The 14989-nt window shown below is 38.4% G+C and overlaps 2 protein-coding genes across 3 annotated transcripts; one reads left to right on the top strand and one right to left on the bottom strand.

Moving 5' to 3' along the window:
- Window positions 1–2758: 2758 nt before the first annotated feature.
- Window positions 2759–8405, bottom strand: creg1 (cellular repressor of E1A-stimulated genes 1). The gene is made up of 4 exons (XM_048235028.1): window positions 8055–8405; window positions 6448–6567; window positions 5240–5441; window positions 2759–3407 (listed from the first exon to the last, which is right to left on the bottom strand). The coding sequence occupies exons 1-3, from the start codon at window positions 8334–8336 to the stop codon at window positions 5247–5249; spliced, it is 597 nt and encodes a 198-aa protein (XP_048090985.1). The 5' UTR covers window positions 8337–8405; the 3' UTR covers window positions 2759–3407; window positions 5240–5246.
- A 98-nt stretch (window positions 8406–8503) lies between these two features.
- On the top strand, window positions 8504–14257 carry LOC125288565. Of its 2 annotated transcripts, XM_048235027.1 has the most exons (9): window positions 8504–8865; window positions 9005–9188; window positions 9539–9658; window positions 10182–10414; window positions 10616–10753; window positions 12502–12695; window positions 13011–13090; window positions 13494–13577; window positions 13699–14257. In XM_048235027.1, the coding sequence occupies exons 2-9, from the start codon at window positions 9011–9013 to the stop codon at window positions 13842–13844; spliced, it is 1173 nt and encodes a 390-aa protein (XP_048090984.1). In that variant the 5' UTR covers window positions 8504–8865; window positions 9005–9010; the 3' UTR covers window positions 13845–14257. The 2 variants fall into 2 exon arrangements, with proteins under 2 accessions (XP_048090984.1, XP_048090983.1); XM_048235026.1 differs by having other exon boundaries at window positions 8504–9188.
- Window positions 14258–14989: the final 732 nt, after the last annotated feature.

The following is a 14989-nucleotide window of genomic DNA, read 5'->3' as shown; positions in this document are numbered from 1 at the left end:
GGGGCTGTAGTGCCCCCAATGGACCAAATTATACAAAATTTAGTGTGCTTCCAGAGAATGTAGCATGGATTGTGTTTACCAAGTTTGAATAGGATCGGACCTTTACAAGAAATTTTATAGGCAATACAATAATTATAGGTCACGCCTCAAATGTGGATTGATGCATAACTTTGAATCGGAGTGACAACTCAAAATCCAAAGAAGCCAATCTTTTAGACTTGGTCTGAAGGTGAAGCGTATCAAATTTCGTAGGAATCGGAAGAACGGTCTATGAGGAGATAGATTAGTTTCGCTTTTCAGCTTTTTGAAAATGGTGGTAAAAATGTGAATGATGGAAATGGGTGTGGCTGGATTCATTAGATGGCGGAACTCTAAGTGGAAATAATTTGTAAAAAAATATCATACGGTTCTGGAGATTTGAACAAAAACATAAATTGACTTATTATAGGGCCCCCTACAGTCAGTAATGGGTCTTTTTTGTTTTGAGAGATCATGAATTGATTTGGGACCTATAGTGAAAATTTGGTGTCTGTACCTATTACGTTTATGGCTGCATACATACACTGTTTTGGGTCGGTGGCTGTAGCACCAAATCAGAACAAAAGCACAAAAATCAGAAAAAGCCAATCTGTTAGGCTTGGTCTGTAGATGATGTGTACCTAATTCTGTGGGAATTGGAACAACAGTCTAAGGAGATAGATTAGTTTCACTTTTGAGTTTTTTGCAAATGGCGGGAAAATTGACCAATGGTCAAATTGCCATGGTTGACTTAATTGGATGCAGGAGCACTGAAGGAACAAGGAAGAATTTTGGAAAATATCCATATGGTTCTGGAGATATGAGTAAAAATGTAAATGTGATTATTATAGCGCCCCCTATGGACAGAAATGGGTAATTCCTGTTGTGTGAGATCATGCACTAATTTGAGACCTATTACGGTTATAGCTGTAGAAACGGTTCTGCTGCGAAAACATAATTTCATCAAAGGTTAAAAATCAGAACAAAAACAATAGGAGTCCCGTATCTTCGCTGCTTGGAACCCTAATTATTAATTAGCTTCTGGTGGCCATCTTGGAAATGACCCCTTTACTGGGGTCAGATTTTACTAGATTTTTAATATGTTATCTAAAGGTATCGTAATAAGTTGAAAAACCTTTTGTATCCATTTTCTTGAGATTAGGTGTTTTTTTCCATATATTGACCCGCCTAGATAGTCTTTAGAATGTTCAGAAAACCAACTTCCAGCTCCAACTTCTGGACATGTCAAATTCAAACTCCATCCAACAAACACCATCAGACACAGGCTGACCTACCTGTTGGTGTTTGTTGGCATTTTTTGGCGTGTTTTGGGGCAACGTACAGTACAAGCACCTTAACAGCAGAAAGAACAAACAAGCGTGCAGGTCCAGCTCTTTAAAAAGTCCAAATAATTACACTATAGCTCAAAGTTTCACTGCTTTCACCCTAAATAGATGAAGGAATAAATATATACATACATACATAAATAAATAAATATATAAATAAATCAGCAGCAATGTCACAGATAAAAGTCAGTACAACTTTATTTCATGTAGTGCACACAGAAAAATCACACAAAGTTCTTTGAATATCAGAACTAAATTTAAAAGTGCTTCACAAATGTATTCCCTTTCAGAAATTCACAATGATCTAAATCACAGACCACTTTGGTAGTCAAGAGCAGAATCTATCCAGCAATCTCACAGTTGATACTGGTTAAATACAATGCTCTTGTGTATAACACAGGCTATACCCAGAACAGGCATACAACAGACAATCCCCCCAAGTATACTTTGGTTGTGTTTTAATATGGCAGTTCAAATAGTTCTTATGATGACAGAATAAACCTGCAAAAGTGCAGGTAAGAACTGTAGGCAATATTCTAAAGGCTCATTTATGCTCAATGGTAATTACAAATGGAGCTTTCTGTCCATATTGTGCATTCATTTCCATTAAACTGATCAACAGACCTCACAATTTTCGTATGGAAAGGGAGCATAAATCAGGCCTAAATATGAACTGCGAAGATTGTGTACATAATTCAACGCAGTGTGGATGTACACTATGCACTTTAGCTGACATACAGTACATGTGAGTTATCAAGCTAACTGGCAACACAAAATGAAACTTACTTTAACTCACATGTGTCAAATTTACATTTATTGGCATTAGGCTATGTGTTATAACTGGTAAATTAAATATACCTTAAAGCAACACAATAAAGATCTTTTACCCAAAAATACCTTACTTATAATTAAAAATGAAGTCTATCGTTGTTGATCAGGTACTCTTCTAGTTGTCACATCGTTACATCATTGCAAAAGGGTTCTCCAATGTTTTCTCAGTTAGCCTTTTAAAATGATATCAGATTAGTAAACAGAATGTGCCTTTGCAACATTGGATGGATGGTTGCTGATAATGGGCAATGTAGATATTGCATTAAAGATCAGCCATTTTTTTTCTACAACAGTTGAGAACCCTTTGCAATTATGTAAGCACATAATGTAATTGGAAAACTGCTGCCCTGATTAAAAAAAAAAACAATGCAACTGATCTCATCTGGTATTCTGTCTATAATGGAGTGGAATGGAAATTTCTAAGTGTCTCCAAACTTTTGACTGGTAGTTTATGTGTGTATATATATGTGTATATATATTATGGGCCACATATACATATACATATATATATATATATATATACACACACACACACACACACACACACACACACACACACACAATACAATCATTGTGTCCTGTTGCTTTAATTATTAAGGCATTTAGGCATAATAATTCAATTACACTTAACTGGGCCCCAGCTGCTAATGGTAAATTTAAAATTCTTACTCTTGCTAACAGGACAGCCACGGGATTGATGTTTGAAGAGCCTTATTCAAAACGCATCTGTCCGGTTATCACCAATTAGGCCTATCCTTACTAGTATATATTTTGTTTAATCATTGTCAACACTTAGATCTTCTAATTTTATTACTAGGCATGGGACAATGTGTCAATATCTGAATAACATATTGCCAGGTGCTTGTGATGAAGTATATTCCCCAGTTTGACAATTTTTTTTGTCGCCAGTGTTTAAATTCAGTCACTTAGGTGTTAGAATACCATACACGATAGGTCATCTTATTTATTCCTATAGAATTGTGTTCCTGAGTACTGCAAGCAGTAGAAACATCAGATTACCTTGCCTCATATAAACATAACATGGCCTTTGGAATTAAATTATGGCAAGTGCTGCACATTCCGACAATTTATTTCCTTTTATAACATTTTTACTCTTACATATCGTGTAAAATCCATATAATAGGAACGACCAGTAGAAGTTAAGCAAACATGTTGATCCAATGCGTAGACTGTCCCTCAGGAACAGGTTTCCTGTAAAAAAAAGCAAAGTTTTCAAAATTCTGCATTCCTCCATATTGAGATAATGTGTGAAATCAGTGACTGTCTCACTTTTCTTACGGTAAACATCTGAGATCAACAGCCAATCAAATGGCTTCAACCGAACATGAAGCAGCAGGCTGCCATTCATTTTTAATAGGAGTGGCCCATAATATATATATTCTATATATACGGCTCTGCTTTTTTGTGTCTATTGAGTAAGTGAGTTAGGGATGGCTGGGCCCATATACTCGTAAAAATTCACCTATACCACCCACTGATACCACTTAATTACACAGTTTGTTTTCGGTTTGAAAAAAAAATGGTATGGGGACATCCCTACTATTGATAGTAGTTTGCGCCACATTTAATCACTGACTCGTATGGTCTTAGCGGTGACTGGAAGAAGAATTAGGTAATACACCGACAGCACAAACAGTCCTTTTTATATCCTTTCTTTACACTGACACAGGAAAAAAATACTTTGATACTCTCCACAGTAGCATAGAAGTGTAATGATATTGATCAGTGGCATCAATTAACGATTTAGTTTGATGTAGTGTGATTGAAATATACAGTGCCTATAAAAAGTATCCCCCCCCTTAGATATTTCCACTTTTACGGCTTTTATAAATGGAATCATATATTATATATTGTTAATTAACTAAGAATACTTTATACAAATGTGCTTTCACTGTGCAATCATTTTTGTAAATGATTGTCAAAAAAGGCCAAGTAAAATTGACAAGGAGTCCATTTATTAAAGCAATAAAAGGGGTAATATCCAAGGGGGGTGAATTATTTTTTATAGGCTCTGTAGATATAATATAAATATTTTTTTGCTGCCTTACGTTTTGCAACAATGCTCTTGTTTTGTCTTGGGTTATGAATCCAGTGCACCCCTTTGCTTTACAGTTTATAAAGTCTTTTTTGCATATATCGTTAATTTCTTTTTCAGTTGAACTATATTCACAATTCTAAAAATGTAAGAATATCATTAACTAACCACTTGTAACTCCTGAGTTAATCATGAATTAAAGTATTAGGAAGTGGTTTATAAAATATGTATCCACACCCTAACTAATCATTAGTGCATGTGTATGTAACAACTGTTAAATATTGGAAATATTACTTCATCATTTATTAAGTATTAACAATAAAATAGAAACATATTTTAGATATAGGCTTATTTACTATGAACAAACCATTCATAACTGTGTGTTCAAATGTTTTACTAATGAGAAATAATGTATGAGCAATACTTTACAAATGATGAACAAAGCATTTACTAATAGTTTACAAATGCTTAACAAATTATGCATTGTGTGTAGTTATTATTAAAGTGTTACCGTTTTTGATATATTTTTTATACATTACTATTTTTTGGACTAATCTCACACTCGCTACAAAAAAGCACCTGTTTGGAGTGATTACTGACAATAGTCTCCTAGTAGCGCTCTGAGCCACTTTGTCACCTATATTCACAATTTTATTTAATTCCCTGTTATTAGCCCTATCTTTCTGACATTCACATTCAATAGATAATTTATTCTGTTACATAACAAAGAATATAAAAAACGCAGGCATTTCTATATCTATTATAACTGTTGGTAACACTATATTATTAATTATATTATATCAATCAGTATGACATTTTCACCTCTATGTTAACTCTTTGATTTGGAATAAATGGGAGAGAACCTGAATAGTGTGATAGCATGCCTGACCGTCCCTGATTATCTTAAATGCTTCAGTTTGGGATAAATTATATTCTTCAGTTTGGCGATAGGAATGAAATGTGCCTTGAATGGAGGAATAGGACTTACTGTTCTTCTAGTATGGTGTGGCCTTGAAGTAGTCGTCTGGAGTGACCGTCTTCACCCCCCCAAAGTAGTCGAGCACCCACACCTGAGTGATGTTCATCTTGGCGAAGAACCAGTTGTGATCAGATGGCCAGTCCAACATTTCTGGGTGGCGATCAAACAAGGACTTTTTGGCCACAACTGCCTCGATTGTATTGTTTTGTACCTGCAGATAACAGTAAAAAAAATGCTTTTTAGTGAAAAAAGTCAAACAGCAACAAGTCTTTTTGTTGTTACTGGGAAAGGATCACTAAGTGTAATTTGATTTCAAAATAAAGCATGAAAATTCTCTTAGTTTCAAATCTGTGGTGGCTAAAAACATCTGATCTAGCTGTTGTAGAGAGCAGTTTAACAGGTGTTTTTCTAAGACTATTGGGTAAACCATAATGTTATTTTAAATTCAATGCATATATTCAAAGTTCAATCTGATTTATGAATGATCTAGGCTACAATGGGCGAGCTAAACCATTTGTAGTAGCCTGGAACTGCATTGAAATAATACAAAAACAAAATTAGCCAAAGTTGAATCTACCGATTTCTTCATTGAGGATCTGTAGGAAAACAGTACAACGACTTATCGTTGTCTTTCAGATGTTTATTTTTGTACTCAGCACAGTAATCACTTATCTTGACAACAGTCTTTCTTAGTGGTTAAACGGTTTGAGGTACTTTTTCCTGCCTACATAGCTCTAAAATGCTTTGTGATGTCAAATACTACAGCTCAAGAGAAAATGTAGTGGGTCTTTGAGTCTTTCTGTGACATGCGTACTACCACATAGACTTATACATAAGTGTATTGTGGTTCTCTTTACAATCAGAATATAATTTCTGTACCATGTTCAATTGAGTGTTATATGCTTCACTAATGCTTTAGTAGGCTGGGAATATAGTCATAACAACCTGGTAGAATCATGTTGAACAGTGGATCTCTACAGACAAGAGTATAGAGGATTTACATTAGATTTGATTAGATTAGATTAGATTCAACTTTATGGTCATTGTGTAGAGTACAAGTACAAAGACAATGGAATGCCGTTACATGTGCAGGATAGACCATCTAGTTCAGTTATAAATGTTATAATTGTTAGTGATTGATTGGTCAAATTGATCATTAATATTCTACACTACATTTTAGCTGCTTTTCAAACACAAACAAAGATAGGCAGCATTACCTCCACCACGGATCCTGAGAGGATAATGTGCGCACACAATGGACTCTGGGGGTCAAAGCCTTGTGCCTTACAGAAGTCTGTCTGAGCCAAAGACACACACAGCGAAGCCTGGGGGTTCACCTGCCAAACACAGGCGTTCACACAGATATTACATCCACTCATATGATACTGCAGGATATCACATCCACTCATATGATACTGAAGGGTATCACATCCACTCATATGATACTGAAGGGTATCACATCCACTCATATGATACTGAAGGATATCACATCCACTCATATGATACTAAAGGTTGATAAAAAAATAAAACATACACTTTTAATCAGGGCAGCAATATCTACAGTACATTGCCCATTATCAGCAAGCATTCATCCAATGTTCCAAAGGCACATTCTGTTCACTAATCTGATATCATTTTAAAAGGCTAACCGAGGAAACATTGGAGAAGCCTTCTGCAATTATGTAAGCACATAATGTAATCTGAAAACTGCTGCCCTGATTAAAAAAAATGCAACTGATCTCAGCTGGGTATTCTGTATATAATGGAGTTGAATGTAAATTTCTAAGTGACCCCAAACTTTTGACCAGCAGCGTAGCCGATTAGAGACACAACACATGTACAGATGAAAAGTGAACTAAATGCCCTACTACACTGTGGCGCAAGTGGCTATAGTTCCTAACCATGTTTGGGTCCAAGTGCCCACATTGGGGACCCATGCTCAAGTCTGACCTGTGGTCATCTCCCCCAGTCTCTCTCTCACACTCTCTAAATAAAGGCAGTAAAAGGCCTTTAGTAAAACTTATTTTTTTAAAAGAAAAAGGTTTATTCATTAAAAAGAAAAAGGTTGATAAGATTTTTTTCAAATTTCAAAGTACAAATGTTATCAGTAGCCTACACTATTTACATTTGTATTATTAGCCTATGCCTAGGTTAGGTGTTAGGCTAACAGTTTAACCAGTAGCCTAACATACAATTAACATGCAGCAGAAAGGTAGAAAATTGAGAAACGTGTAGGGATAAACAGGGGTAATATTGCCTGTTAACTTTAGGCTAGGCCTACTTTATGTTTATCTACTATATTAAGCACCTTGCATTTGGATGTGTTGTGAAGTGGCAAAACCTGTGGTGCGTATGTGTATGTAGCCTATGTGTGTGTGTGTGTGTGTGTGTGTTGGGAGTTAGTTAGCCTACTGTTCTGCTTCCTTATAGCCTAGTCACCACATGCTGCTGTTAAAGATATGACGATACCGGTCATGTGAAGGGGCGATAAACACTATCTGCACCGGGTGATCTATGCAATTGTGTGTTCCGGGCAAACACCCGATTATCCTAGAAAGCTGTCAACTTACATCAATGCCAGACAATGCTGTTACTTTTGATGTTTAAATGGTGTTGTGCATCTATCTGTGGACATTTCTATTTGCACTATCCCTGCGTCATGTTCTTAACAGCTGACCCATGAGAGGGACTCACTCGGCTGCCTTCTGTTACGCAGTTACAACATTTGAAACATTCACGCATGAAGACAGCTGGTCTGGTTTAACGTTAGCCTACATAGCCAGCATGAGACACCATTGCAGCAGATATTTACTGGCAATCCTACCTCCAAGTCCTTTACGGATATCTCCATGTGAGTTAAATACATATACGGAATTCCTCTCCCGTAACCCACTGGACCATCGCTTATTGAAAATACGTTGGAGAAAGGCTGTCCTTTCACGGGGTCATGAGTTGAGATCGTAGCCATCGAACCCCAGTCGCACTGGTTAACAACAAACCGTGCAACCCTTGCAACCTCTTCATGTGGAGGGATTCTATGGCTCGTCGTCGAGACACACGCAAGGTGTAGCACCGAAACGAAGGTAAACAACAGTCGGCCACTCATGCTTTAGCTTTTCCTTCTGTGCGTTCCACCGTTCGCGGCGGCTCGTGTCATCTGATCAGTTGGTCATGTGACCTTGCACAACACTACCTCAGCTGAACCAACCAAAGTCATCATTACTTAATGTTTATGCTCGGGGTCCCCTGTATGCTAACATGTAGCCTACACAAGTGAGAAAGCATGGGATGCGTGAATAAACTGGTTCTTGGTATAATCCAAGCTACTTCATTCACAAACATGTACGTGAATGTACGGTGCGCTGTAAAATAGCAATGAAATATACCTATCTACGAATGCAGGAGTCGACATTCCACACGCTTCCTGCAAAGTTTTGTAACATCGCCTGTTAACTATTACACAAGTGAGATAGGTCCTCCTTCATAAGGCGGATGAATCGAAGCAGTGAACTGCAGCTGCCACATCGAGGTGACAATCGTTTTGTGAGGCTGTGATCGAGGTGGATGTCTTCAAAGTTATTTTAACTAAATAAACAACTCAGTTAAGTGTAGCCTATTGCAAAAATACCGCGCGGGTGAGTCTTATACCGATGTTTTCACTTAACATAAATATATGAAATAAGGCTGTGTCTGCTAGCCATATGAATTGCGACTGACACTTCAGGCGGTGTTTCATAATCCACAATTGTTTTGAAACGTCAAATGACTGCGAAGAATCAGATGCAGCGAATAGTCGGTGAGGCGCTCTGGGGAATGTGCGCCGCCGACGCCATGTCTATGCCAGTGCACTGGTACTACAGTGTGCGAGACATCAAGAACGAGTTCAACGGCTGGATACATTGTTTCAACCCGCCCAGAGAGAAACACCCGACGAGCATCCTCACCCTCTCCAACGCAGGTCGCTTTTTTTGCTCTCGCTCAGTTTAGCCTACGCTATATATCTCAACATGAGGATTCAAATTTTGTATAATTACCTCTGTTTATTTTACCTACCTGGTATGTCCTCTATAATGATTGTTTGGGGATTGATTGATCGATTCATTGATTGATTGTTTCATTCATTTTTGATAGGAATGAGAAGCAGCCTTCTGACTTTTATTATAGCCTATGCAATTCTAATGATTGCAATATTGACCATCTCCAACACAGGTCGGGTTGTAACCAGATGGTGCAAAAATCAGATTCAGGTAAAAAATAAAATAAATAATACTGTACTTTAAGTTCGATGCTTGCTGTTGTGATTTGTAGCTGGCAGTGGGCGCAGTGGTTGGTCATCAGGCAGCAGACCTCCAGTGATCGGCAACATCATCCTCCATGATAAGCTGAGCTACTGGAAGAGACCAGGAGGCAGTGTCCACTATCATCAAGGTGACTCAGGCATAATTTGATCAAGTTGCATTAACTATAGAGTTGTATTTTGGGCAAACTATTACAGTAACCTTGTAATATTACTAATATTATCGGAATCTCATAGTATTTTGGGGAATAGAAGTACTAAGACTGTACTATAGAGTCTACACTATAGGATATAGCAAGAATATTATAAAGGGTATTACATAGAGGTATTATAGAGGTTCCCCTAATTAGTTGTGTAATGTTCCACATTTTGTTGTCTTTATCATTACATCACTTTTCCAGCCTTTTGTGGCCCCTGTCCCAACTTGTTTGAGATGTGTTGCTGGCCTCAAATTCTATGATTCTTTGATTTCTCTCCCTCAACATATATTGTCTTTGAACTTTTCTCAATTCAGTAAAGGGTTGACACGATTTGTAAATCATGCCATTCTTTTTTTATTCAGATTTCACAAAGCGTCCCAAATTTTTTCGGAATTTGGTTTGTAACAAGTGTTTTGTTTTGTCTCCTTACCTGAATTCCTCGTCTCCTACACAGGTCTACAGGCTGGTCAGAACACATTAAATACCCTATGTGCCTTGCGTGTGGGCAAGGCTCTCTCCTCTGGGGGATTTTGCAGCATGACCGAACCGCTTGCACAAGCTGCAGTCCTCTCGGACTATGTGCAATTTATGACCACACCTGGTAGCCATGACGACACCTATGCTGAGTCATTCCACAGATCCTTCTTCTCTGATTGGCAGGATTCAAGACCAACCTCACCAAGCAAGGTGAGTATATGGATAAAATGAGAATTACGATACAATGTTAACAATATATTTTACAAGAGATCGACCATAAAAGTTATAGTTGTCAGGTCAGAATAGCAAATACATTTGTAAGGATGGCCTGATTGCATACTTTACGGAGTCTATATCACCTAAATAAATCAAGGGTGTCCAAATCAAAACCATTTAATTTATTCAATACAGGTCCTTGAGTTTGCAGAAAAACGATGTAAACAGAAGATGAATGTGCATCCCCCTGACAGCCAGTTGGATGCTATTGGTTGCCTTCCCATGAGCATCCCTTTCATTCTGTTATCGGCTTCAGATGATGAAGAGAAAGCTGTGAGTACTTCGACCAAAAAATAACTATTTGTGGGTCCAGGGACTGAAAACTGAATGATTTTCCTTTCTATTCATTCCGAGCAAAAACAGTATTTTTTCGTTCCTGTTCCAGTGTTCCGAGGCCTCTCCCCTAAATGGTAACCGGTTAGAATGCTACATAAGACATAAAATGGTTTTGTTCCCAGTTTTTGCTTACATTCATCCAAAAATTGTGTTTTTTTTCCTCTTGGGGCTTATTGCTGAATGAGAAGTGAAAAAAAAAAACATACTTCTGAACATTTTATACACAAAGCATTTTTTATTTTATTTTCATGTAGTTTTCATCAATCTGCTAAACCATAGGTTCTCAAAGTGCGGCCCGGGGGCCAATGGCGGCCCGCGGAAACATTTCTGGCGGCCCGCGATAACATCTGATAACAACTGTAAAACTGTTAAAACTGTACAACTGTACTGTGTGCTTTGAAAAGAATGAATCTCCGTTTAGTGGTGTTTTGTGGCCGTCATGTTTTCCTGTGGTGCTTTGGTAGCTGGAATTGGCCCTGAATAAGGCCTATGCCTTAAGAAGCAAGGCACACTGAGACTGTTTGTTCTAAATACGTTTGTCTTCGTTTGTCTGCAACGAGAACTGTTATATCCCAAATTTGTCTGTTGAGGGTAGGGAACCCCAGGGATTGTGTGTGCATTGCAAATTTTCTTAAGGTTTAGCCTCAGTTATGAATTAAAATGGGGTTTAATGCAATACATATAAACTGTAGAGATGCAACCTGCTCATTAAAACGATACAAATGGGGGTTAATGCAATACATATAAACTGTAGAGATGCAACCTGCTCATTAAAATGATTACAAATGGGGTTTAATGCAATACATATAAACTGTAGAGATGCAACCTGCTCATTAAAATGATGCAAATGGGGTTTAATGCAATACATATAAACTGTAGAGATGCAACCTGCTCATTAAAATGATTACAAATGGGGTTTAATGCAATACATATAAACTGTAGAGATGCAACCTGCTCATTAAAATGATACAAATGGGGTTTATTCCCATTTTTATTTCTTTCTTTTTCTCCCCGCCCCTTTGGCCCTCAGGTCAACGTTGGGTTCCTGAATTGGCCCTCAGTTCAATGTTGGGTTCCTGAATTGGCCCTCAGTTCAATGTTGGGTTCCTGAATTGGCCCTCAGTTCAATGTTGGGTTCCTGAATTGGCCCTCAGGTCAATGTTGGGTTCCTGAATTGGCCCTCAGGTCAATGTTGGGTTCCTGAATTGGCCCTCAGTTCAATGTTGGGTTCCTGAATTGGCCCTCAGGTCAATGTTGGGTTCCTGAATTGGCCCTCAGTTCAATGTTGGGTTCCTGAATTGGCCCTCACCAATCAAAACTTTGAGAACCCCTGTGTTAAACTATGCATCCACACTGTCCACGACTAGACTTCCCGTCCCACGGTCGTGGATTTAAGACTATGGGGCAATTCCATGGAAAAATTAAATTTTTTGTAACATCCATAACGCCAATAAAATGTGATGGTATGGTATGATGTGAATGATTACATGAAATTTGAGCATTTGCTATTTTTGGCTGAAGAATGTAAATGAGAAAAAATGCACAAAAAATGAATTATCATTCACATCATACAAATGCCAAAGCATTTCACTGGCGTTATGGATGTGACAAAAAGTCAATTTTCTGTGGAATTGCCCTATGACTTTATCACAAGCACAACTTTTTATTTCTTTCCTCTACATCAGGTGACTGCATCGGTTCAGTTTGTGCGACTCACTCACCCGCACCCGAAACTGGACAAATTTGTGGCACTTTATGCACGTGCACTCCATGCTACACTGAACGGAGCGTGTCTGAGGCAGCAGGCGGAGGCGGCACTCAAATCTCCCACACTCGATGTCTGGGATACCTGCCAGAGCTTTATGCACAGAGCCGCCAGGTACTAAGCAGTCCTTCTATCTTACTGCAGGAGTAGTACTGTTTCAGTCTGTTTCTATGGTTTTCTACTGTTTCTATGGTTTTCAGCCTCTGAACTGTTCTCAGTACTGGTTGATGTTCTGTGAATTGATTGATTGATTGATTGATGCATCCATTCATTAGTTTAGATGAGGAGATATGTTGGTTGCTTGATTGGTGGTGCAAGCAACCTGGTTGGTCCTGACTTAATTCAGGTATATGACTAATTGTTTTATGGGCAGATTTCTTGACCAGTATTTGGACACATTGTTAATTAGCTCATTTTAATTAAATGTAGGTTACCCATCGCTTCAGAGGAGAGATTGAAGGTCCATCAAAGTGCTGTTGAGGTGCTTGGTCTTGCCTGCTACACTAAAGGTAAAGGCTTCAGTCTCCCATTTCCATTGCTGTTTTCATCCTCTTGTTGAGAGTGAATTACTAATACCTTTGCAATGACCCAGTTTTAATTAAGTATTTCAAGTCATTAGATCATTTTTAGATAGAAATTCACCATATAGAAACACAGGCAACTGCTAGTAGCTATTACAGTATTCTGACCACATTTTTTCAAAACAAAAGCCTTTTATGAATCTGTGGACTGGAGTTGATTCTCAGACATTGATTTAAAAGAAAATACTTTCTGCTAACTGATCAAATGCGCTTACTTTTAATCAGGTGCACTCTGTGTTTTATCTGTGTCTATACAACTCTTGTCCTCTCTTTCATCTGATCGGAGTGTTTCTCTCTTCACATCGTTCTTAATCGTGCGCTGCTGTTCCAGGTGCCCTCAGCAGTCTGTTCTACTTGGCCCATGAGTTTCATAGCGATATCCAGGGAGGAATCTTGGCAAACACCAACTGTGGAGGTACGGTCATGTGGTGGAGATGTATGTGAGTGTAGATGTCTGTGTCACTCAATATTTATATAAGCTTACTAAATGTGTGTTTTTCACTCACTTGTGTGTGTGTGTTTGTGTGTGTCCACAGGAGAGAACTGTAACAGGGGAGCAGCTCTGGGTGCTTTACTGGGTTCTCATGCGGGACATTTGGGGAAGTCTGTCCCTCAGGAGTGGAAAGACAGCCTTATAAGTGGCAGAGAATACATCCCAGACATACTGCAGAAACTCTTCTAACACACTACCCCCTGCTCCCATGATTATTTCTCTCAGAGAAAGAGAGAGAGAAAGAGTATCCTCTCCTTTTTTTCCTAGTTGCTGCTAATTGTTTAAGATATTATTATATGTCTTTGCAGTGCATAATATCCATATGAATTGTGTGCTGTGTCTTGTGTCCCACGAGCATTTTACATTCTCAAACAAGGGAAATCTCTCAACACCCACGTCAATAGGAGTTTGAGTGCATTTCAGAATATCTATCTTAAAGCTAAACGGGAGCTTTCTGAATGATTAAGGAACATGTAAATAATGTTGTGTTCACTACAATGTTACTATAATATGCTGATTGTAATATTTGTAATAATGTATTTAATGTATATTATATTCACATTTGTGCATTAAACAATGACTGTTGGTCTTTTTATTTCTTATACATTTTTTGTGGAGTGTTCCATTCTGGAACACAAAACTACATGTTGTATGACTGGGTTAGCTAGTGGGAACAGCAGGAGTGTAGGCCTATATCTGTCCTTCACATAAACATACGTCATTAAAAGACATTGGAGGTGATATCAGAACTAAGAGCATATCAGATCATACCTGTTGCATAGTATTGCTCATTTAACAACATCTCTGATTCATCGAGGATGACACATGGCTTACTGTATCTTCTCGTGTTACCTCAGACTTGTGCCATACGTTCACTCTGAACACACAGTTAAGTAAACTGGTGTAGATGTCTGCTGCCCTTCCTGTTGGGGCAGCCGTGGCCTACTGGTTAGCACTTCGGACTTGTAACCGGCCGGTTCGAACCCTGACCAGTAGGCCCCTGAGCAAGGCACCTACTGCTCCCCGAGCGCCGCTGTTGTTGCAGGCAGCTCACTGCGCCGGGATTAGTGTGTGCTTCACCTCACTGTGTGTTCACTGTGCATGTGTGTTTCACTAATTCACAGATTGGGACAAATTTCCCTCAGGGGATCAAAAGAGTATATATACTTATACTGTTGCATCTATATTTATGTTTTATTTTATGTTAACTTTACTGCTTGCATCTCTATTTAAAGGGAGAAAGCATGCAGGTTCACAGCATTGCATGAGAGAGGAGCATCGGATGACATGGCAAGATGCTGAGGAACTACCACAAGTGTACCAAATGATTGTTG

This window comes from Alosa alosa, chromosome 23 (assembly GCF_017589495.1).
Source record: "Alosa alosa isolate M-15738 ecotype Scorff River chromosome 23, AALO_Geno_1.1, whole genome shotgun sequence".
NCBI classification, from domain to species: Eukaryota; Metazoa; Chordata; class Actinopteri; order Clupeiformes; family Clupeidae; genus Alosa; species Alosa alosa.
Note: the sequence above shows the minus strand (reverse complement) of the source record. Positions and strands in the feature narration are given on the sequence as shown.

Excerpts from the sequence above, each read along its gene's own strand:
- creg1 (XM_048235028.1), bottom strand. The coding sequence starts at position 8,336 with ATGAGTGGCCGACTGTTGTTTACCTTCGTTTCGGTGCTACACCTTGCG. Across the intron at positions 6,568-8,054 it reads TATCCGTAAAGGACTTGGAG|GTGAACCCCCAGGCTTCGCT; the intron begins GTAGGATTGCCA and ends TGTGTTTGGCAG. Across the intron at positions 5,442-6,447 it reads TCTCAGGATCCGTGGTGGAG|GTACAAAACAATACAATCGA; the intron begins GTAATGCTGCCT and ends TGTTATCTGCAG.
- LOC125288565 (XM_048235026.1), top strand. The coding sequence starts at position 8,993 with ATGACTGCGAAGAATCAGATGCAGCGAATAGTCGGTGAGGCGCTCTGG. Across the intron at positions 10,754-12,501 it reads CAGATGATGAAGAGAAAGCT|GTGACTGCATCGGTTCAGTT; the intron begins GTGAGTACTTCG and ends CCTCTACATCAG. Across the intron at positions 12,696-13,010 it reads TTTATGCACAGAGCCGCCAG|GTTACCCATCGCTTCAGAGG; the intron begins GTACTAAGCAGT and ends AATTAAATGTAG.